At 50.6% G+C, this 24,321-nt stretch overlaps 1 protein-coding gene across 2 annotated transcripts in view; it reads left to right on the top strand.

Moving 5' to 3' along the window:
* SCNN1B (sodium channel epithelial 1 subunit beta) overlaps positions 1 to 24,321 on the top strand; it is a 59,773-nt gene that overhangs the window by 21,198 nt on the left and 14,254 nt on the right. The window contains exons 1-5 of one of the 2 annotated variants that reach the window (XM_047713131.1): positions 1,765 to 1,775; positions 10,335 to 10,339; positions 15,885 to 16,203; positions 18,325 to 18,601; positions 20,806 to 20,996. In XM_047713131.1, the coding sequence (XP_047569087.1) occupies positions 15,893 to 16,203; positions 18,325 to 18,601; positions 20,806 to 20,996 (779 nt within the window). In that variant the 5' untranslated portion in view covers positions 1,765 to 1,775; positions 10,335 to 10,339; positions 15,885 to 15,892. Of the gene's footprint in view, positions 1 to 1,764; positions 1,776 to 10,334; positions 10,340 to 15,884; positions 16,204 to 18,324; positions 18,602 to 20,805; positions 20,997 to 24,321 lie in introns of those variants that run through there. The other variant, XM_047713132.1, reaches the window with a different exon arrangement.

The following is a 24,321-nucleotide window of genomic DNA, read 5'->3' as shown; positions in this document are numbered from 1 at the left end:
GGGCTTCTGATTTTTTGCCTTTACGACAGTGCAGAAGTGATATACATTCGGTAGAAACCATACCTGGAATTTTGAACTTAGATCTTTTTTTTTTTTTTAGATTTTATTTATTTATTTGACAGAGATCACAAGTAGGCAGAGAGGCAGGCAGAGAGAGGAGGAAGCAGGCTCCCCACCGAGCAGAGAGCCCGAAGTGGGGCTCGAACTCAGGACCCTGGGATCATGACCTGAGCTGAAGGCGGAGGCTTTAACCCACTGAGCCACCCAGGCGCCCCGAACTTGGATCTTTTCCCGGGCTGGTGATACACGGTGTGATCCTCTCTCATGATGGTGGGCAGTGGCCGAAGGAAGCCACAGCGTCCCGTCAACCACACGATCCTGAGAGCAAACAGTCAATCTGCTTCAACCCTTCTACACCCCGATGACTGGCCTTTTTCTTGCTTTCAGTATAATATCCAGTCGAGTATGGAGATATTCAACACTTCAATATAAAACAGGCTCTGCATTAAACGATTTTGCAGAATTATAGACTAATGTCAGCGTTCTGAGTACCTTTAAGGCAAACTAGGCTAAGCTGTGATATTCTGGAGGTTAGTGTATCAAATGCAAATTAAAAAAAATTTTTTTAAGATTTTATTTATTTATTTGACAGAGATCACAAGTAGGCAGAGAGGCAGGCAGAGGGAGGGGAAGGGAAGCAGGTTTCCCTGCTGAGCAGAGAGCCCGACTCTGAGTTCGATCCCAGGACCCTGGGATCATGACCTGAGCGGAAGGCAGAGGCTTTAACCCACTGAGCGACCCAGGCGCCCCATCAACTGCAGTTTTTTTTTTACTTTTTTTTTTTTTTTTTTTTTGCTTTTTAAAAAACATTTATTTATTTGAGAGAGAGAGGGAAATAGCATGAGAGAGAGGGAGCAAGGGGAAAGGGCAGAGGAAGAGGGAGAAGCAGGCTCCCCACTGATCAGGGAGCCTGATGCAGGACTTGATCCCAGGACCCTGGGATCATGACCCGAGTGGAAGGCAGACACTCAACGGACTGAGCCACCCATGCCCACCTTAAGTGTATTAAATGAATTTTTGACTTAGAACATTTTCAACTTACCATGGGTTTATCAGGACGTAACAACCCCGGTGTAAGTTGAGAAAGATCTGTGGTTATGATATCACCTTTATCGAGTAACATTCTCTCATAAGCCGTTTTCCAGGTTCTATAAAGAATCATTTTCTTATTATACAAGCAAGATACGTTCATTGTAAAAAACATTACAGAACACAGATTAAATGAAAAACATTCTTTTTTCATTTTTTTTTTTTAAAGATTTCACTCACCTATTTGACAGACAGAGATCACAAGCAGGCAGAGAGGCAGGCAGAGAGAGGAAGGGAAGCAGGCTCCCTGCTGAGCAGAGAGCCTGACACGGGGCTCTATCCCAGGACCCTGGGATCACGACCTGAGCCGAAGGCAGAGGCTCTAACCCACTGAGCCACCCAGGCGCCCCGAAAAACATTCTTTTTAATAACCCAGGATCTTTCCACTGAAACATAACCACTACAAACATTTCGGTTGATCTTACCAAACTTCTTTTCCTGTACACAGAGTTACCTATAACCCATACTTTGTTTTAAACAGAAATAATTAACCATCCTTCTTAACAGCTCTCCAGCCTTTCATTGTGTGCCTCAACGGTAGTCTGGTCCACCCTTCTGCTCTGTTATACATTTGGGTTTTCTTACTGAGGGCATCTGTGTCCCTGCAGAGAAGCCCCGCAGTGAGAGTTTTGTCCTTACGAAGATAAATCCCCTTTCAATCCTGTGGCACTAGGTCATCCGCAGAGCAAGGAAATGACAAACCAGGATCCCCAGTCCTCCAAGGTTTAGCATATTAGCCAAAAGGCCAGATGAATGCTTGTTTCTCCTTTAAAAGGCCATGAAAGGGGAATCTGGGTAGCTCGTTAAGTATCTGCCTTTGGCTCTGGTCTTCAAGCTCCTTGCTCAGCGGGGAGCCTGCTTCTCCCTCTCCCCTGCTTGTGCGCTCTGTCAAATGAATAAATGAAATCTTTAGAAGAAAAAAAAAAGCCATTCAAAAAGAAAGAGGGTTTTTCTGGCAGCTGTCGTCCATCTACTGTCTTGGAGCTCGTGGTCTTCTGGCTGGGATGGCAGGACAAGCTTCCCTGGGGATAGGAACCTGGTCGGGGAGAAACCTACCCACCACCAGGCACCACAGCTAGGGGGTTGTCTTTGAGTTGCCAGCGGTGAGGTATTTTATCTAATCTGGCGAGTTTCTGAGGCCAGGGAGGATCCTTGCTGAGTCTGTGTGCCTGCGCAGTGTGGCGTGTGCGGACGGTTTTCAGATGGTGAGCAGACAAACGTCTTTCATCTCATCGGGGATTGCTGATGTTGAAGTGTCTTAGAAAACATATATAATTAGTGACATCAGACCCGTGATTTTGTGGACACTCTGGCTTAGGACAAAGCTGAACTAAGTCTTTAAGTAAAAACAAGAGTGAGTCAACGTAAAGAAAGATGGTACCCAGATAGGGCGCACTTTGTGAAGGCAGCTACCAACGCCTGAGCCCTTCTGCTCTGAGCTCATCCTGGGAACAGGGAGCCAGCCAGCCCACCTCAGCCCTGTTCTTAACTTGCCTTTGCCACCAGAGGCTTCTGTCTTCAGAGGCAGCTTTTCAGAACCTCTTCCCTCCTCCAGTGTAAGCTGGATTGAGAATCTGGAAGGTACTGGAAACAGTCGGCACAGACGCATCATCTGAGTTCCTAAAACCTGCAAGCTGGTCTGGTCCGGTCACTTTGGAACGTGGCCAGTCCTGCCCTCCAATGTCATGGTAACTGCCTCAGATGGTTTTGCCATCCGTGCCACAAGTGGAGCGTTTATTTTGGAAGTGAGATTTTTAAGTGGATCTGTGGGTTGAAGATTTTCTTTTTTTTTTTTTAAAGATTTTTTATTTATTTATTTGACAGACAGAGATCACAAGTAGACAGAGAGGCAGGCAGAGAGAGAGAGAGAGAGAGAGAGGGAAGCAGGCTCCCTGCTGAGCAGAGAGCCCGATGTGGGACTCGATCCCAGGACCCTGAGATCATGACCTGAGCCGAAGGCAGCGGCTTAACCCACTGAGCCACCCAGGCGCCCGGGTTGAAGATTTTCTTTAGACTTTGCGTTGTCACGTTGGCATGTAAAGAGATCCCAGGGGGCTTCCGGACCATTGCCCACGATCCTATTTATGAATGTGGGAATCTTAAAAAAAAAAAAAAAAAAAAAAAAAAAAAAAAAGGAGTGCTTCTAGGCTTTTGACTCTTAAGTTCTTGGCTGGAGCTGGTAAAGGGGACCCTTGGGAAGCGGGTGTGGACAGTCACCAGGAAGAAGGTCCCCAGGTCAGTGCCCTCAGGATATACCGCAGTTCAAGGTTCCTCGTCCTTGGGGTCTCTGTAATCTTTCTAACTTTCACCATCAAAAAAATGAGTTCCCATACCATTTGCACATCACCACGAAAAGTGGGGTGCCGTTTGTCTGGCTGGCATCACGCCGCATACGTGTACTTAATGGCTGCCATCTTCTTTCCATATTTGGAAAGCTATCATGCTTTTTCACTCGCACAGGCCCTTGAAAGAATAGAAGTGCATTGTAAGTTGCTGTGGACCAGGCACAGTTCTAGGCACCCTCAGAAGTAGGTGTCATACTGTCCACGGTATTCAGATGAGGAAAGGGAGGCAAAGACATGCTGTGTAGCTTGCCCAAGGTTGCAGAACAAGCTGGCCTCAAACCCAAAGCTTGGCTCCAGCACCTATGTCCTGAGCTACCAGCCTGTATAATCATCCTGGGTCTGCTGATAGTTGGGGAGGAAAGCAGTTGTAAGCAGCTGTTCTTGGGGCCCTGGCTGTCTTGTTACCACAAAGAGGGTCTGTCCACCATGAGTGTGGACCAAGCATTTCCTCCCACATGCCTCTTTCTTTTGGAGGCTGTGATTGCTTTTCGTGGTAGTGCCTGAGTGGCACAGGCATATGGTTGTGTGAGCTCTGACCAGTGGGGTCTCCAGTGCCCCAGGCCTCCACGGAGCTGGCAGGGGTGGGGGATGGGAGGGCAAGGGGAGAACCTCAGTGACAGCGTCGGGTCTGGAGACCAGATCGGGTTTTCCAAGACTCCGCTCCCTGCGAGGTGTGGCCTGTGTTCTGCACCAGCAGCAGCTTGGGGCACTTACTTGATGCCATGACTCATCTCCCATCCCAGGACCAGCCGGACTGGCACAGCAAGGCTGCTCAGAGCTGGCGGGTGGACAGGATGGAGCCTGGCATGGGGTTAGGGTGGAGACGGTGGCAAGCCCTTGCCCCACACGCTTTGTCCACACCCCACTGCCCCAGTGCTGCCTACCGTGCAGGGTCCCTGCTCTGTTCTGAGCTCTCCTGGGCTGTGTTCATTTGTCTGCAACGCTGGCCCTTTGGGCTCCTCTCCTTTCCCAACACCCCGGATCATAAGGTCTGTGTCCTAATTAGTCTCTTCAGGAAAGATGGTTTCATTTTTCTTGGAGACACAGGGAGAGTCCTGACATCTGAGTTATCTGCAGGATGTCCCGGAAGGTGTGGGGTCCCCCATTCCCCCAGCTTGACACAGCCGGCCTTCCACAGGGAGCCATAGCCTTTCTGTCCCAGGATCGCTCAGAATTGGCAAGCAGGAAGGGATGCTATATTCCAGGTCCGGGTTTGGCCTCACCGCCTGCATCCTTGAGGGCAGGACTGGCCGCACGGAGGGTTGGGATGAATCTACACCATCGTGAGGTCTGGGTTAAGCAAGGGGCTTTGTGGGGAAACCCACAAGGCCAAAGTCAGCAGAGGTGTTTCTAATCTCCAAGGCTCCCCACCATCCTGCAGGGAGGCACGCTGGGGGCCAGGATACCTGCTGAGGTAGTGAGGGCTCTAGTCCAGGGGAGAGACCCCCAGCCTCCTGGGTCTTCCTTCCCATGGGACAGGTGTGGAATGTGGTATTGTCAGTGCTGTGTACATGGCTGCTGGTGCTGGCCAGGCTGGGAGCAGGTGCAGCTGTTTACAGAAGTTGTCTGGAAAGCCAGCTGCCAGCCATTGGGGACCACTAGAGACCCAGGACTTGGGATTTCCCTGCCAGGGAAGGACCCATTCCCACAGGAAGCCGTCTGCATGCCACTTCTCCAGTGGGTCATTTCTCCACAAACGACAGGCCCAGCAACCCAGGACAGCAATAATAATTCTGCTCCTTAAAATAACAATGATGATGATAGTGATCACACTCACCAAGTCTCAAGACTTACTATAGGCCAGGCACTGTGCAAAGTGCTTCCCATGAATTATTTCCTTGAATCCTGACAACAACCTAGTAGGCACAGGTACTGTTATCCCCATTTTACAGAAGACAAAATTGAAATTTGGAGGGCCAACCTATTATTGTCATGGATTGAGGCCCTCCCCTGAGGAGCCAGAGGAACCAGGCCTGAGCTGGGGTCTGACTGTCCTAACACAGGCCAGACCCTATGCCATCCACCCCTGATGGGAACCCAAGTCACTCCTGGGTCCTTAACATCCAGCATTTGCTGGGCTGCCCAGGGCTGTGGCATGAGCTTATCTGGGCTGCGGACTCCTCTCTGCTCTTTGAAGGTGCTCCCTGCCCCATGGAATCCATCACCCCACCACAGCGTGAGCCTACCAACACGCGCCATGTCCCCCCCAGACGCCACCCCACAGTGTGGTGCAGGGACCCCTGCTTTGCGTCCTTGGCTCCTGTGGTAGAGAGGTTTGCACCCCACCCACTCCCCAGCAGCCTGTTACTGGGCCTGTGAGGTCATTTCCAGCTTGGGGGGATTACAGGGCCGCAATCACCATCCATAACGGTGTACACACGCGCATACCTACGCAGTGCAAGCACGCACACCTGCACGCGCCAAGAGTGGAACCTCAGGGTCCGGGCTGACACATTTTAAATGCACTAGAGCCTACCAGATACTCTCCGAACGACTAAACCAACTCAGACCCCAGCGGCACGCAAAGGTGGGCTCTTCCCCAAAGCTTGGTCGATGCGCCTGGTGTTACAAAACATTTGATCTCTGTATCTAAGGGATGCTATGCAAATTTTTTTTTTTTTTGACCAAACTCCAATCAGCATAAATTCTCAAATGTAGTTGCTCTTTTTAATTTTTCGGTTCTGTCTCCTGTGGGCATATAGGCTGTATAGAGGCGGGGATTGATTGATTTTGTTACCCTTTGTTTATTGCTACATGCTTGGCACCTGCTGGTCTCGCAGTAGGGGCTTCGTAAGTATCTGCAGACTGGATAAATGGATAGATGAAACATTGACTCGATGCAGAAGGAGTCACTCTGATTTCAAAGGCCTCCTTCCCTGCCTGTGCCCCAGCCACCCACCATGAAGGTGAGCCAGAGGCAGAGCTAGATAGAGACTTTATTTATTTATTTGAGAGAGAGAACATGAGCATGAGCAGGGGGAGGGGCAGAGGGACAGACTCCCTGCTGAGCAGGAGCCTCCATCCCAGGATCCTGAGATCATGAACAGAGATCAGAAACAAGTGACTGAGTCACCCAGGTCCCCCAACTCTTATTTATTAATAACATTAATGTTCTACTCATGTCCCCCTTTTTCCAGTGTTGTAATGAACTCATGGATTTTTATGCATTTAATATGTTTCAATTAATTGCATTTTTTTTAGAAGATGCTCAAATTCTTCCGTCTTTGCCAGTGAGGACCCCTTCAGGGAATCCTTCTGACTGACCCCAGGAGTCTTTGATCCCTTCCTTTGCTTTCTGGTATAAGGCATGCCAGGCTCAGCCTGTACATTTCCTTGCACCAAAACTGGTGTCAGCCATTTCTCCAAGAAGCCCTGGTTCCGTTTCGTCAGGAATGGTATTTAGAGACCAAAATCTGGTGCCTGGAATGCACCTAATATTTGCATTTATAAACAAATGGTGCCCAGGGTATGTCCGGGCCCCGGAAAGATTCTGACCACTCCCCTAAAAAATCCTCTTCACCGTCTCCAGCCTGGTACCTTGAGTCCCATCCATGACTCCGATCCTGGCCAGAACAATGAGTCAGTCATGTTCTGGGGCTGCTTGCCCTAGTGCCGGCAGAAACATGAAAGATTTTTCAATAACCAGAGTCAAATCCATTTTCAGGCTAACCTTCAATTAACTATAAAAATCCAGCTGCCCAGAACTTGTATTCCCTGATAATCTTGGATAATTGAGGTTTTACTGCAAAAAATAAGTACAGGGGATTTTAATAAAGCATGTGACCTATAATTTACAGGGGTCACAAAGTCAGATGTCCGCATAAACCAAAGCAGAGAATTAAAAAAATGAGTAAGAAATGAGCTGAGCATATGAAAATAGGGAATGGGGGGGATTGGGGATGGGCCGGGAGCATATGCTCCATCTTAAGGGGGTGCTGCCACTGTTCAGTTCCAGCAGAATGTTGCCTCATGGGGACAACTATCAGATATTTGTGATTTTTCAAAACATAAAGAAAAATATAGATTTTGGGGTGCCTGGGTGGCTCAGTTGGTTAAGCGACTACCGTCAGCTAAGGTCATGATCCCGGGGTCCTGGGATCAAGCCTCAGGGTGGACTTCCTGCTCAGCGGGGAGTCTGCTTCTTTCTCTGACCCTCCCCCACTCTCGTGTTCTCTCTCTCTTTCTTTCTTTCTTTTTTTTTTTTTAAAGATTTTATTTATTTATTTGACAGAGATCACAAGTAGGCAGAGAAGCAGGCAGAAGAGAGGAGGAAGCAGGCTCCCTGCTAAGCAGAGAGCCCGATGCGGGGCTCGATCCCAGGACACTGGGATCATGACCTGAGCCGAAGGCAGAGGCTTTAACCCACTGAGCCACCCAGGCACCCCCCTCTCTCTCTTTCTAATAAATAAATAAAATCTTTTTTTTTTTTAAAGAAAAGTCAAGATTTTTAAGATGTGCACTCTCATAATTTTCAAATGGCAATGGATTTAAGTGTTTCATTAGAACTTTAAATGTGTTATGTACACCTCCTTTGTAAATATAGTGTTTGAAAAAATAGTTTGATGAGTTTTCACAAATGCATACATCCAGCTAATCACCATCTCACCCAAGATAGAGAATAGTTTCATCACCTCCCAAAAGTTCCCTTGTGTGCTTTTCTAGTCAATCCAGTATTTACCCCGGACCCAGGGAATCAGTGATCTGCTTTCTGGCCCTAGAGATTAAGATGTCTTTTCCAGGACTTCATCTAAACGGAATCAGATGCTATGTACTCTTCTATGTCTTGCTTTTCAGACTCAGCACATTTCCTTTTGTTCTGTCCACCTGTGTTGGTGTGTGTATGGATAGTCGGTTCCTTTTTACTGCTGGATAGTACCCCAGTGTAAGGATTTGCCACAATTTATTTATTCACCTGCTGGTGGTTGTCTGGCTTGTTTCCAGTTCGGGGTTATTAATGAATAAGCCTGCTGTGACTATATGTGTATATGTCTTTGTGTGAACATGTTTCCATTCTCTTGGATAATTAAGAGTGGAATTTGGGACGCCTGGGTGGCTCAGTTGGTTAAGCAGCGGCCTTCAGCTCAGGTCATGATCCCAGCGTCCTGGGATCGAGTCCCACATCGGGCTCCTTGCTCATCAGGGAGCCTGCTTCTCCCTCTGCCTCTGCCTGCCATTCTGTCTGCTTGTGCTTGCTCTCTCTCCCTCTCTCTCTCTGACAAATAAATAAATAAAATCTTTAAAAAAAAAAAAGAGTGGAATTGGCAGGTCATGGGATAAGTGTCCATTTAGCTCTCTGGGCAACCACAGAACTGTACCATTTTGCATCCCAGCCAGTGGGTAGGGAGAGACGTAATCCACACCCCTGCTAACACTGGGTATTGGCCGTCCTTCTAGGGGGTGGGAAATGGCGTCTCACTGCGGTTTTGATTTGCATTTCCCTGTGACTAATGATGTTAAGCATCTTTTCATGTGCTCATGGGCCATTCATGCATCTTCCTATATGAAGCGTCTTTTCAAATCTTCTGCCCATTATTTTGTTAGGTTGTTTGTCTTCTTATTTGGTTGTAAGAATTCTTTATTCTGCATATGAATTCTTTGTCAGACATATTATTACAAGTATTTTCTTGTAATAATTTTCTCCTAGTGTCCTGCTCTTTCATTTTCTCAACAGTGTGTTTTGAAGAGCAGCTTTTCATGTTATATTTTAATAAAGTACAATTTATATATTTTTTCTTTTATGATTCATGATTTTAGTGTTCTATCTAAAAGAGCTTTGCCTACCCTAAGATTGCACAGATTTTCTCCTACATTTCTTCTGGATGTTTTATAGTTGTATCTGTCGTGCTTTAGGTCTCTGATCCATTTCAAGTTAATTTTTGCATAATGTGGGGTAATAGTTGAGATTCACTTTTTCTTACATGGACCTCCATTCGTTCCAACATCTCTTGTTGAAAAGACGATCCTTTCTGCATTGAATCAGCTGGGCACCCTGTAGATCTATGTCCTTACTCTCTCTTCTATTCCATTGATAAAGATGTCCGTCATGATACCAATATCACACTGTTCCGATTATTGTACTCTATTCTAAGTCTTGATATTAGGTAGTATATGCATTTCAACTTTGTTCTTCCTTTTTAAAACTATTTTTTTCTTATTGTTGTTCTTTTGCTTTTGCATATAAAGTGTAGAATCAACTTGTCAATTTCTGCAAAAAGTCTATGGGATTTTGATTAGGATTGAATCAACTCTAGAGATTAATTTAGGATTGACATCTTAACAGTATTGAGTCTTGTGACCCATGAACATGGTATATCTTTCTATTAGGTTTTAATTTGAGTAATCTTTCCTCCTTTCTTTCTTTCTTTCTTTCTTTCTTTCTTTCTTTCTTTCTTTTTAAGGGGTTGGGGAGAGGTAGAGGGAGAGAGAGAATTGTAAGCAATCTCTACACCCAGCTTGAACTGCAACATGGGGCGTGATCTCATAATCCTGAGATCCTGACTTGAGCTGAAATCAAGAGTCAGACACTTCAAGTGCCCCTTAATTTGAGTAACATTTTTTTAAAAAAACCACTAAGAATGTCAAGATAATTAAATGGGGGAAAGAATAGTGTTGCTGTTGGGACAAGTAGGTATCCACCTGCCCAAGAATGAATTTGAACCTCCACCTCACCCCACATACAAAAATTAATTCAAATAAGGGGTGTCTGGCTGGCTCAGTTGGAGGAGCGTGTGACTCTTGATCTCCGGGTTGTGAGTTTGAGCCCCACATTGGGTGTAGAGATTACATAAATAAATAAAACTTTGGAAAAATTAATTCAAATTGGATCAAAGACCTAAATAGAACAGGTAAAATTATAAAACCCTTAGAATAAGTCAAAGGAATAAATCTTTATGACCTTGGATTATGCAGTGGATTCTTAGAGATGACACCAAAGCACAAGCAACCAAAGAAACAGACAAATTGGGCATCATCAAAATTAAAACCTTTTGGGGCACCTGGGTGGCTCAGTGGGTTAAGCCTCTGCCTTTGGCTCAGGTCATGATCCCAGGGTTCTGGGATCGAGCCCCACATCGGGCTCTCTGCTCAGCGGGGAGCCTGCTTCTCCCTCTCTCTCTGCCTGCCTCTCTGCCTACTTGTTATCTCTCCCTCTGTCAAATAAGTAAATAAAATCTTTAAAAAGATTTTTTTAAAAACGTTTTTGCTTCAAGGAAGTGAAAAGATAACCTCAGAATAGAATATTTTTTTTAAAGATTTTATTTATTTATTTGACAGAGATCACAAGCAGGTGATCTCTGCCCCGAATAGACATTTTTCCAGAGATATATTAGCCACATAATGGTTATATTGGCCTAGAGCACATGAAGAGATGGGCAACATCATTAGCTGTTAGGAAAATGCAAATGAAACGAGAATAAGTTACCCCTTTACCCCCCACTAGGATGGCTAGAATAATTTTTTTTTTTTAATTGAATGATAACAGCGTGGAAGAGGATGTGAAGAACTTGGAACCCTCATACACTGCTAATGGGATTTGAAAATACTGTAGCCTCTTTGGAAAACAGTCTGTCAGTTCTTCAAAAGGTTAAACATAGAATTACCGTACAATTCAGTGGGCTTATCCACACCTAGGTATCTACCCAACAGAAATGAAAACATATGTCCGCACTGAGACGTGTACGGGGTTGTTTACAGCAGTGTCACGCAAACTAGCCAAAAAGTTAAAGCAATACTGATATCCATCAGCCGATGCATGGATAAATAAAATGTGATCTATTCCATGATATAGAATATTATTTGGCAAAAAAAAAAAAAAAAAGAAAGAAATGACGTACTGATCCACGCTGTAAGATGGATGAACTTGAAATACAGAACGCTAAGTGCAAAAGTCCAGTCGCAGAAGACCACACTAGCTATGGCTCCGTTAATATGAAAGGTCCAAAAGAGGCAAATCTAAAGGGACCAACCCTGGAGCTGGGAAGGGTGGAGGGAGGAATGAGGAGTGACCCTAATGGATACAGAGTTTCCCTCGGGGGAGATAAAAATGCCTTAAAATTTATTGGGATGGCAGTGCAACTCTGTGAATACACTAAAATGCACCAATTTCTACACTTTCAATGGGTGAGTTATCTGATTACATGAATTATATCTAATTACGTGAATTATTATAGCTCCATAAAGCTGTTATCTTTCAATGAGAATTCTTTTTTTTTTAAAGATTTTATTTCTTTATTTGACAGACAAAGATCACAACTAGGCAGAGAGAGAGGAGGAAGCAGGTTCCCTGCCGAGCAGAGAGCCTGATGTGGGGCTCGATCCCAGGACCCTGGGATCATGACCTGAGCTGAAGGCAGAGGCTTAACCCACTGAGCCACCCAGGCGCCCCTCAGTGAGAATTCTAAAAATGAATATTGTGCCCACAACAAAAACTACATTTGCAAACCCAACACAGGGTCACAGGTTGCAACCTCTCGTTCAGAAGGTTCAGAAGAACGGACCATAAGAAGCGCATTTCTGTGTCCCCTCATCCAGATAATAGGTAAAGACATGAGCCTGTGTTCCCAGTTGTCCTCCCACCAAGAGACAGAGTCAAATCTCAGGACAAACTTGTCTCTAAAAGCAAGTGTGTGTTTCCTCTTAGGAGAAATCAGAATCGGCTGTACACAACCTTCATTGTTGTGTTTGAGGCCAGGAACGTTTACCCCCAGTTCGGGCCAAGGTGTTGACGCAATCGGGACTCTCTGAAGCATGACCACCGTTCCCGGGTCCACGAGTGGACCCAATCTCCCCTTGGCTTGTTTGGGGTGGCTTAAGCCGTGAGCAGATTTAAACCTTTCTACACAAGCTGTGTATACATTCCAAACACAGACCATCTTATCACCTTGCGGGGAAATCTGATGGGAACAACATAAAGTTGTTTGTAGCACTGATTGATTTTTAGTTGGTTAATGGCCCAAGGGAGGAAACGAGGCAGGAGATAAGCCAGGACCCACCAACTTCTGTTACTCATCTACTCCTATAGTGGCATTTGCTGTGTGGCAGGGTATTGTTCACTGGATAATTTTCTTTAAGAACATTCCCCCCCTTTTTTTAACTTAAGTGTATTTGTGAACGGAAAGCTAAGGCCAGTATCTCTTGCCATGAATAGGAGATCCCTCTTAGAAAGAAACCCAGTGAGGGTGCCTGGGTGACTCAGTCGGTTAAGCATCTGCCTTCGGTTCAAGTCATGATCCCAGAGTCCTGGGATCGAGTCCCGCATCAGGCTCCCTGCTCAGCAAGGAGCCTGCTTCCCCGTCTCCCGCCGCAGCTCCCCCTGCTTGTGCTCTCTCTCTCTCACTCTCTCAAATAAATAAATAAATAAATAAAATCTTTACAGAAGAAAAAGAAGTGAAAACAGAATGATGTGAATTCCAACTAGATACTGTTGCATGATAAAGTTCTGAGCCTGAGGTCTTGTTGTTAATCTGGGAGATTAGCAGGGGTTAAATACCTGTCCCTACTTAGCCAACTTTCTCCTTAGCTGAGCCAGACTGATTAAATGAGAACGGCAAAGAGAGGCCCTTTGTCTGGTTCTTCTGTGGCAGTTTACTGGAGCTTCGTGTGCTGCTCACCTATCAGGCTTTGGGGTGCTGGACTATAAAGTGAGACAAAGCCCCAGTTCTTCCCAAGTTTATAGTTGTGGATGATAATGTCTAAGAATGAAATAACACATGCACCACCTTGCACTGCCCCGATCATGGTAAACACGTAGTGCTTTGATGGTGCCCTTGGACTTGTTACTGCTTTGATCACTGTAACTTTATTTTCCCAGAGCAGGGAATGGGCCCTCTAGGGGAAGATGGGGGTTGGGTTAATCTGTGAACCCAATCTGTGAATCTTAGAGCTATGATGGCCTGAGCAGGTACACGGAGCTTGATTTCCATCAGAGAGCAGGGGCATTGGAGGGGAAAGGCTTTAGTGCTTTGGCCAGGAAGGTGGGAGATATTACTGTGTCAGAAAATTAGGTCAGCAGTGAACACATGCTTGAGTAAGTTTAAGATCTCAGTTTAGATAGGAAAGTCTGGCGTTATCCACTTGGCTATTCAGTGGAGTACCAGGCACTATGCTGGGCTTATCAGGAATACAGAGCTTCTACCCTCAGAGGGCTTATGATCTCATAGGAATGAGAAGCCATAGGCAGAAGTAGGTACAACCAGGGTAGGAAGAGGTGAATTTCTTTCTTTGTTAAGATCCTAATGGCTGCAAATGACAGACACCCAGTTTGCATCAGCATAAGTAAGAAAGAAAGAATATTGGTTCTTGTACCTGCTGAGTCCAGGAATAAATGGCTTCAGGAGCGGCTGGATCCAGGTGTTCAAATGTTGTCAGAAATCACTCTCTCCATCTTGGGCTCTGCTTTCCTCTGTGTTGGCTTTAATTCTCAGGCAGTCTCCCCATTTGTGGCACCAAATACCACCTGCTGAGTAGTCTAAGCTAAAAAAAGAAAAAGTCTCTGCCTCAGTTATACCAGTATTGAGTCTTAACAATCCCCACTGGGGTTAATGTGAGTACCCCTCAGACTAGGGGTGGAGTCAACCTGGCAGCTCACACCAACTGAGATTGGGGGAGGGGCAGTTCCCCTGAGGACACACAGAACCGGGTGGGGTGTAGGGGGAGGAAGGATGCTGGAGCAGCAGTCACTGAACTGCCTACCACAGTGCCCCCCGAAAGGCACTGGCTCTGACAGGAGGATGAGGGTCATTCCAGCCAGGGAGTCAGGACAGCTCAGGAAGTTATGGCCTTTGGCCAACCAGGGCCCCCAGGATGGAGCTGGGCTGCTCCAGCGGCATGTTCCTTCTGTGTCGGAGGAGAAGGAGGGAGGAAATGCATACTGCCTGAGAAGCCATCAGGGGCCAGGCTCTGTGACAGGGTTCCTCTTCACAAGAACCCTGTGTCCGCATGCAGGTGAGAAACAGAGTCTCAGAAAGAAAAATTAGACATTCCTCAACAACCCACAGCTAGCCCTTGGTGCTCCTGGACCCGCCCTCACCCCGTTCCAGCCTGTGTCTTTCCAGATGGCAGACTGGACGGCATCTTGCCTCCAAGTCCTGAACGTGGCCCACAAGGTCCTACTCACTCCTGAAGGCTCCCTCCTCCCGAGAGCCCCCCACCTCCACTCCTCTTCAGCTAGTTAACTCTGTGTTCTTTAACTCAGCTTCTCCGGGGACTCTCAGGCCTGGGGAGGGGGTGCCTTGATAAGAACGAGAGCTGACAGGCGCCCAGCATTTGTCCACACACTACGTATTTTCATTCGGTCTTTACAACAACCTCTGAGGGAGAGGTATTGTTATCCCCATTTACAGACCAGGACACTGAGGCACCAGGAAAGTGACTGGCTCAAAGTCACACAGCTAGAAAGTGGTGGGGCTAAGAGTCGAAGCAGACATTCCAGCTCTGGAGACCTGGCCCTTTACCACCTTTACTGCTTCTGTGAGCTCAGGGCATGGGGTCCCACCCCTTCCTACCATGTTTCATAACCACGCATTTTGGGCGGATTATTTGATGACGTCTGTCTCACCCACCCACTTATTGCTTTTAATAAAGGTAGATGATGGGGCACCAGGGTGGCCCTGTCAATTAAGTGTTAGACTCTTGATTTCGGCTCAGATCATGATGGTAGGGTTGTGAGATCGAGCCCCACGTCGGGCTCACCACTGGGTGTTCTCCCTCTCCCTCTGCCCCTCCCACTCCCAGTCCCCAACGGTTTCTCTCTCAAAAAATTAATTTAATATAAAATAAAATAAAATAAAACATAAGTACAATAAATAAAGGTAGCCAACGTATCGGGCACTTGGTCTGAGTTAGGCACCGTATTTAGCACGTTTTGTGCATCACCTAGTTTCGCCCTCTCAGTAATCCTGTAAGTGAGGTACAACTGTCCTCAGTTTGCAGCTGGAGTACCTAAGAAGTAACTTGCCCACTAGGCTAAAATTCCCAGAGGGCAGAAACCTTGTTTGTTTTGCCCATCATTGAGTCCAGAGGGACTAAGTCAGTGCATGGCATACAGTAGGCATTCAATACATGTTTTGGGGTTGGTTGGATGGTTGGAGGATAGATGGTAGGAAGGGAGGGAGGGAGAGAAGGGGGAGAGGGAGGGAAGAAGGGGAAGGAGGGATGGGGAAGGGGGAGAGGAAGGGAAAGGGCAGGGGGTAAGGAGGGAGGGATAGGGAGATGGGGGAACGGAGGAAGGGAAAGGAGACGAGAGCAAGCGGGGGTGGAAGGGCCGGGATGAGCAGCCCAGCAGCCGGTGCCAGGTGCCCCCCTGGCCCCCGCTCTGGCCCGGGATGGGGACCGGGATGGGGCGGCCACGGCAGCGGGACCGACGCGGGATCTGGCTGCGGTGTCTCCGTGCAGGCGCCACGATGCTCCTGAAGAAGTGCCTGGTGAAGTGCCTGCACCGGCTGCAGAAGGGCCCGGGCTACTCGTACAAGGAGCTGCTGGTGTGGTACTGTAACAACACCAACACCCACGGCCCCAAGCGCATCATCTGCGAGGGGCCCAAGAAGAAGGCCGTGTGGTTCCTCATCACGCTGCTCTTCACCTCCCTGGTCTGCTGGCAGTGGGGCGTCTTCATCAGGACCTACCTGAGCTGGGAGGTCAGCGTGTCCCTCTCCCTCGGCTTCAAGACCATGGACTTCCCTGCCGTCACCATCTGCAATGCCAGCCCCTTCCAGTAGGTGGTCCCTGGAGTGCGGGGATGGCTCTCCCTGCCTCCCCCTCTGTCTCTCTCCCTCCTCATTCCTGACTCCCCACCCCTCCCCCATCTCTCTCCTCTCTCCCCCTCTCTCCGGACTCTCCTACTCTCCCTGCCTCCCTTCCTCCTTCCCTCTCTCCCTCCCTCCCACCTCTCCTACTCTCCCTGCTTCCCTCCCTCCTCCCTCTTTCTCTCCTTCCCTCCCCCTCCCTCCCCCTTCCTGCCTCTCCCTCCCTGCCTCCCCTTCCATCTCGCTCCCTCCTCATTCCTGCCTCCCCCTCCCTCCTCCTCCCTCTCCCCGCTTCTCTCTCTCCTTCCTTCCCTTCTCTCCATATTCCTTTCCTCTCCTTCCTTCCTCCCCTTCCCTCCTTTTTCTCCTTCTTTCCCTGTTTGCATCATCCCTTTAGCAGCAAGTACCTTTCAAAATTCATAAACTTCCTAGGCTTAAAGAGGGGCGCCCGGCTGGCTCGGTCAGTAGAGCATGCGACTCCCGATGGCAGCGCCGTAAGCTGATACACGGCCAGGTGGTGTGTGGACTGTTTTTTGGTTGATTTATGTAATTCTGATCCACACAACCACCCTAGGGGTGGGCACGACTGTGTTAGCCCCAATTTATAGATTTACAGGTCGGGAACTGGAGATTCAGAGAGGTGAGGGAACTTACCCAGAGACAACACAGCGAACAACCGTGGCATTGGAACCTTGGCCAGATCTGACTCCAGAGCTGCCACTGTGCAACCACGTGATGGCAAGGCCTATCTATGAATAGGACACGGCGAGACAGCGGGCCTAATTGGGGTTGAGGAGGGGCAGGGGGTCAGCCAGAGGAGGACACCCCCAGGTATGGGCAGAATCCAGCTAGGTGGGACACAGAGTGGCCCCAAGTGGAGGATGGCTGCCAAGGGCCTGGGACAAGACAGAGTCTGGTGCTTTCAAGGAACTGCACGAAGGGCCAGTGTGGCTGAGTCACAGGGAACATTCTTGCCCGAAACAAGGTCCTGGAAGGGAATTCATACTTCCTGATTACATGCCTAGTGATCAGAAAGTCCGTTCTTTCTAGTGATTGGGCTCCTGCCTGCTTGGGTGAATCCCTGGGGCCTCTCCAGAGAGCCCGCAGTCAGCGCAGGACAACACTGCCCTGGCCTGATCCGGGTCTCCATGCTGCAGAGACCTCACCTCACCGAATCCTCCCGACAGCCCTCCAGGGTCAATATTTTCATCCCCCCACCTTGTAGACGAGAGCAGAGCCACGGAGACGCTAACTTGCCCCAAGGTCACATAGATATCAAGTGACATGTCGGGATTTGAACCCAGTCCTCAGGCCATGCCCCACCTCGCTCAACAGCAGCTCCGGACATCCGGGCTACCCTAGCAGCCCCCGTCCCCACAGCCCACAGCCCTCCCTGAACCCTCCTCTTGCTGTGTACACAAAGGTGGCTGCTTTCACGCTCTGGGGACAGGAGGTGTCCGCAGCTGAAGCCGCTGTCAGCTCGGGCTGCTGTACCCCTTTGTAGCAGGACGTGGGTCTGTGGCCGGGCTTTAACACTCACTCCTGCAGGCTGTCCTCCAGCCAGAGCTGACCGGCCGGTGGGAGGGGACCCTCCCTGGTCTGGACACATTTCTGCCAGACTGATCAGTCACCATTTCCAAGATGGGAGCTTTGGGAGGCTGAGAGAAGCTGCTGGAGCCCAGCCCCACACTCCCGACCACCTTCTCCCTCCTGAGACCTCCTCTTCTTCCCAAAGTCGCTACTGGAGTATTGGAACCAGGAGCTGTTAGGCGTCTTCCTCGTTACAGTGTGCACTTCGTTAAGGAAAGGGAACACATGTGGCTTGTTCGCTATCATATCCTTTGTGCTTTGCGCAATGCCTGGTACCTAGTAGGCGCTCACTGCATACTCGGTGGATGAAGAAGTGAGCTGGTGGGTGGAAGGAGGCACAGTCACCTGTGGTGGGGAGAGAGGCAGGGGCTTAAGTGAAGCGCTCTCCTCACACATGGTGGCTGGCAGCTGCGCTGGGGTGGGGGGGACCCCAGACTGGGGTGGTTCTCAGCTGCCCCTCAGCTGCCCTTGCCCCCCTGACTGGCCCCCTCCCCACCCAGGTATTCTAAAGTCAAGCATTTGCTGAAGGATCTGGATGAGCTCATGGAAGCGGTCCTGGAGAGGATCCTAGCTCCGGAGCAGAACTATGCCAACGCCACTAGGACCCTGAACTTCACCATCTGGAACGACACGCCGTTGGTTCTGATCGACGAGCAGAACCCCCACCGCCCAGTGGTCCTTGACCTCTTTGGGGACGTCCACAATGGCTCAGCAGATAGCAGCCTAGCTCCAGGAAGGACCTGCACTGCCCAGGGGTGCAAAGTGGCCATGAGACTAGTAAGTGGTCCCCAACCACACATGGAGCAACGGACCCTACTCAGGGAGGCGGAGGGGAGTTTCTTTCCTATAATAATCTGGGTCTTGTTGGGGAAAGGTAGGCTGGAAGCCAGTGCCCATTTTGTATGTTTACAAAGTTTTGATTTTTTTTTTTTTTAATAGAGCTGGTATGTTAGTCAAGACACCGTTGGATGCCATTGACCCAGGTCAAACTAGTTTAAGCAAAACAAGGAATTCACTGGCTGATGTAGTGAGGGGTAGAATGGGTTCAGGTACGGCTGGATCCAGGCATTCAAATGCTGTCATCAGGACACTACCTTTCTCTATTTTTGTTCAGCTTTTCTCCCCATTGACCTTACTCTCTGTCAGGCTCTCTCCATGCAGAGGGTCTTGGCAATGCCAGACATACACCCCATCAGCTCAGCACTCTCCCCCGAGAAACAGAACTCCTGTTTCCCAATGGCCCCAGCAGAAGTCCTGGGAGGGACTCATTGGGTCACATGCTCATTCTGCAACCAATCACTGTGTGCTGGAGAATGCGCCCTCATGATTGGCCAGTCCTAGGTCATGCGCCCTTGAGCTGGGGTGATGTCAGCCTCTACCACGTGGACACAGTGAGGCAGAAAAGGGTGCTTTCCTGAAGAAGGAATTAAGTCTTACTATCAAAAGACAAGGGCATAAGTATTGGGCAGGTGAAAACCCACAGCCGTGCAGTGCCGTCCAGTGCCAGAGCGTAACTGCCCTGGGCGGGGCTGCTGGGATGCCTGCCAGCCTGCCAGGGGTTAGAAGCTTCCCTGTCTGTGCCTCTTAGTCTAGGGAGCTCCCTAACTGACAGGTCCCTGGCCCCCACTCCCAGGGAAACTGAAAGGGCCTAGGAATCTGTATTAATAGCCTCCCTGGTGATTCAGATGGTCACCCTTGGTTGGGGACCTGGGCTGTGGCCATACACTGCGCAGGAGGAGGTCACTGACCTCTACCGGGTCAGGGCTCCCCCTATGTCTCTGCAAAACCAGCGAACAGTTAGAGGCTCCAGAGTCCCCACGCCAACTCTGATCTCGTGCCCCACTGATTTTTGATGCTGTTACCTGGGCTTCCCATGTCCTGCTCCTTGTCTGTGAAGCAGGCTTGTTCCCACTGGCTGCCCCAGCTCGCGGGGTCAGGCCCTATGTGTGTGCATGTGGTGCATGGTGTGTGTGTGTGTGTGTGTGTGTGTGTGTGTGTGTGCACATGCCCATGTGTAGTGGGAGGAGTCCTGGCCTCAGTTTCCTCACAATGATGGAGTAGGGTGACTGTACAAATCGAATGCAGTAATAGAAAGCCCTCAGAACACAGTCTGGGACAGAGTGAGTGTCAAGTACTATCGTCATCTCCCTAAGGAGAGAGGAGGAGACCTCCAAGAATGGGCCCAAGGACAGTGCCCACAGCAGGCCCTGGGGAGGGGACTCTCAGAATGTGGAGAAGATCCTCTGGCCTCCTGGGTTCCAGAAGGAAGGCCCGCTGTGAGGGCCGATAGAGGCAGAGTGGCCAAGGTCAGAGTCCTGGGGCTGCATCCATGCTGTGTCTACAACAGTGACCTGGGCGTTGTGCTGGGCCGGCTGTGGGGAGGGGGAGGGGGGCCCTGCACGCCTCATAGGGCTCAGGCTGACAAGGCCCAGGTCCTTTCACTGGTGAGCGGGAGGGAGCCTTGAGCCCTTGAGTCCTTCATGGTCCTCGCGGCCCCCAAGGAATGCCTCTGGAAGTCTGCAAGGATGCCAGGAAAGAAGAAAATGGAGGGTCCTGGTGTGTCTGTCTGTCTGTGGGCCACAGGAGCATGACTGTGGGTGAGCTAGGTATGTGGGCGGGTGAAAAAGTTTGGATACGAGTGTGTGGTTGTGACCGTGACATCGTGGGGCTGTGGATGTCAGGACGAGGGCTGTGTCTGTGTGTATGCGTGTGCACGTGCGTGTGCGTACTCGCTCAGGCATTAGGCTAGCATACGGGAGGCCGGCGACAGTGTGTGAGACCCTGTGACCGAGCAGCCGTGTGTGAGGGGACAGCCCCCGAGCCCTGCGAGTGTGCGTGTGAACACGTCCCCCACTGGCTCTGCAGCCGCTTGCCCCCGCGCCAAGGTGCCGCCAGGGGAGGGGCAACTGGCCCTTGGGGACGGTGGCAGGGGCCCAGCCAGCCTGGCCTGCGCCCACCAGAACCCCTCCTGGCCCCTGTAGTGCAGCCTCAACGGGACCGCGTGCACTTTCCGGAACTTCACCAGCGCCACCCACGCCGTGACAGAGTGGTACCAGCTGCAGGCCACCAACATCTTCTCGCAGGTGCCCACGCACAAGCTGGCGGAGATGGGCTACCCCGCCGAGCGGCTGATCCTGGCCTGCCTGTTCGGGTCCGAGCCCTGCAGCTACAGGTGAGAGCCGCCCTGGCCCCCCAACACCCCTCCCTGCCCCATCACAGCCCGGCGAGGCCACAAACCAGCACGGTGTCCTGTGCCTCGGGGTCTCTGGTCGCATTTCCTGGAGGCAGAGCCTGAGACGGGGATGTGTGGAGGGTCCGTGACATAGGAGGGAATCGCTTTAGGACATGTCTGTAAAGGAAAGCAGGATGAGGAAGGAGGAAAGAGCTCAGGGAGGCCGTGGTCCCAGGTGACATCGAGGCCCCCATCCCTGGGGCATTGGGAGCATTAGCCACACAGGACGGTCCTCCCCGAGGGGCTGGCCTTTTGTCCCTGCCGCATCAGTACCTCGTGGGGGATGGGCTGACATCCCCTCACGTCCCAGGCAAGGGGGCTGCAGAGGGAGCAGCTATGAGCCGTTGGCCTCCAACACCCAGTGGCTGAGGGACCTGGGTGGGCAACCCGGCACCTCCTGCCCCGTTTCTCCTCCCAGACCGTCCCACCACCTCGCCTTCCCGGGCCGAGAGCTGAGTTGGCTCAGCTCAGCACTTAGAACCCGGCCCTGGGAGTGTTCGCCGGCATCCCTGACAACCCCCCAAGGTTGAGAGGAGGGCAGAGGGAGAATAACATTCACCCAAAAGCCTGCAGCTCTTTCGACGGGTCCCCAGGTCCCCCCTCCTTCACCACCCCTGCTCTGACACACGGAGCCCCTGGTGTCTCTGGGGCAGGACCGCGGCCCAAGTCTCCGCCCAGGCAGAGCTGCCACAGCCAAGTGGCCTCCAGGGCCTCGTGACCAGATCTCTGTGGGGCCACGCATGCTGGCGTCCTGTTGGTCCGGGCCCCACGGCCTTGCACTTCGGGCCCCTGGAGAAGTCCACGGAGTCCTGCCACAGGTCATGAGCGACAGGCTTCCGTGTCACCCTCCCGGGGTTGGTGCCTGACCCCTGCATGCTCTCTCCACCCATGAGCCTCCAGGAAGCTCTACTGAGAGTCTGCTGAATGCCACGGGGACCCTCTGTCCCCCCAAACGCACAGGGGCAGGCACTCTGCAGGCAACGCCAGGGACTCCGGAGCCCTGAGGCGCCAGATCTGCGCACCCGGCCGCGTGGTGTGAGCTAGAAAGGTGTGGCCCGCAGGCGGACAAAAGCAGGCCAGTGTCCCTGGTGACAGGAGGCGTCCTGCTGGCGGCGTGGGTGGCTGCTGGCTGGCTGGATGCCAACCCCTCACTCTCAGCCAGTGGCCTTTGCTCAGCGTGCCCGTGGTCAGCCGCTCCTGGCAGCCCTCCCAGAAGGCTGCAGGTAGCCGGTGGGCCAGCGGGTCATATTGGCGCGGTCACCTTTGCCCTCTCGGCTAGAGAGAGGGGTCAGGCTCTGCCTTCAAGCCTGGGGCCCTTCTGCTCAGTGAGGAGAGACCTGGCAGTTGGGAGGATGGTGAGGTAGGAAGGGGAGGGGTCCATTAGGGTCTGCTGGGTTCTACCCTCAGGTTCCTGGGGCCTGCATTGTGCACAAGGCATGGCTCCATCCTGGGCAGCTCCTGCCCTGGCACCACAGAGCAGTTCCCGTGGGGGCCCCGGGACGGAGAGTGAGGAACGGGTGGTCCCCCAAAGAAAAGCAAAGGAGCTTTAGCAGAGAAGGGGGAACAGATGGTGTTGGGGCAGGCAGAACACCCAGCGTCAGCCATGCCACTTCTGTGGTATGGCTGTGGCCAGGGGTTAGCTCTAGTGAGAGGGTCAAGGTGGGGCTGTGTGGTTAGACCACTGGGTTCAGATCCCTGCTCTGTCTTACAAGCCATATGACCCTCAACAAGTTTAAACTCGATGAGTCTCGGTTTTCCTCTTCTGTGAAATGGAGTACTAACATGCCTACTCGGTGGGGGTATTTTGAGTATTAAATGAGGTGATGTGCCCACAGTAGCACTGGCCTCAATAAATAATAGCTATTACCGTCATTAAACCCACATTTGATCAGGAACTCACTATCCAATAATAATGCTAACGTGGATCGAGCCCGCTGCTGTGTCAGATGTTATTCTTAGTCTTTTGCAGGTGTAAAATTAATTTAACCTTGGCCATAAGCCCATGAGAAAGGTACTCCTATGTCAGCCCATTTTATAGGAGGCAACCACAGTCCAGAGAGGTTAAGCAACGTCTTGGAGGTCACACAGCTGGTGAGTGGCAGAGCCGGCAGTCTGGGCCATCAGAAAACCAGATCATCATCTGCCCTCCCCACCCACGTCTCCTAAGCCTGTTCTTTGTCACCTGCCTTCTTGAGTCAGCCTCAGATGTGGTGCCAGAGGACACATACCGCCCTCTGCCCTCCCAGCGCCGGGCTCCAAACGCTACATCTCCACTTCCTCACTGTCCTTCTGACTCCATCCTCTCTCCCTCAACTGTGACAAAGGCTCAAGAAATAGCAGCTGTAATTAGGGAACAAGGAGCCACATTAGGATCCCGATGCCACAGTGCCTGGATTTGAATGCCCACTCTGTGTGCTGCTGGGCACGTTTCTTGGCCCCTCTGGGCCTCAGTATTCTCAACTGGAAAATGGGGATCGTGACATGGCCTCATAGGGCTATCGTGGGGATGGAAGGACATAGATGGTGTGTTATAGAAGGTCCTTGATTTGGGTTTATACAGATTAGATGGGTTTGGGGGAAGAACGGCACAAAGGTGAGGTGCCCACCTCATTACAGTCTCCTCCGGGAGGGACACCCCACAGGAAACTGACCTTCTTCACTTGGTTAAGGGACGGGGTGGGGGCCGCCTTCCCTTCCACATGAAACAAATCATGAAATGGAGCCCACACTGTGGGGGAGATAGGGTGACAGGGAGAAAGGGGCAATTGGCTCCTGGTCTCCTGGAGGCAGGAATACAGACTATTTGGAATTCTTCTGTGGGGAAGAGTCCCGTCTTCTCTGCTCTTTCATGCTATTCAGTCATTTATACTGGTACCGACTCGTATATATTTGCATTGTGATCCCATCCCACATTATTTATTTTCTTACTCAAATTCTTCCGGCTTTGGATAGTAGCAGTGCCTTGCGTTGGGCTCCTGTGTCTCAATGAAACATCCCCGTCTCTCTCTCTCTCTCTTTCTCTCTCTCTCTTTTTTTTTTTGTCTATTTCCTTGCTTTCTGGCCCCTCATGATGCCTCAGCCCTAGAAGCTGCCGTTTCTCTGAGGAGCTCTGCTTCCTTTTCCTGGAGAACGGTATGTAGAAACCGAGATCTAGGCATGTATGCACCAGTAGCAGGTTCTTATTATTGCTTCAGGGACCGCTCACTAGCTTCCCCCCTGGGAAGCCTTTCCCAACCCCTACCACACAGTACCACCTCTGTTATAC

This window comes from Lutra lutra, chromosome 18, assembly GCF_902655055.1.
Source record: "Lutra lutra chromosome 18, mLutLut1.2, whole genome shotgun sequence".
In the NCBI taxonomy this organism is placed as follows: Eukaryota; Metazoa; Chordata; class Mammalia; order Carnivora; family Mustelidae; genus Lutra; species Lutra lutra.
This window is presented reverse-complemented; position numbering and strand designations above follow the sequence as displayed.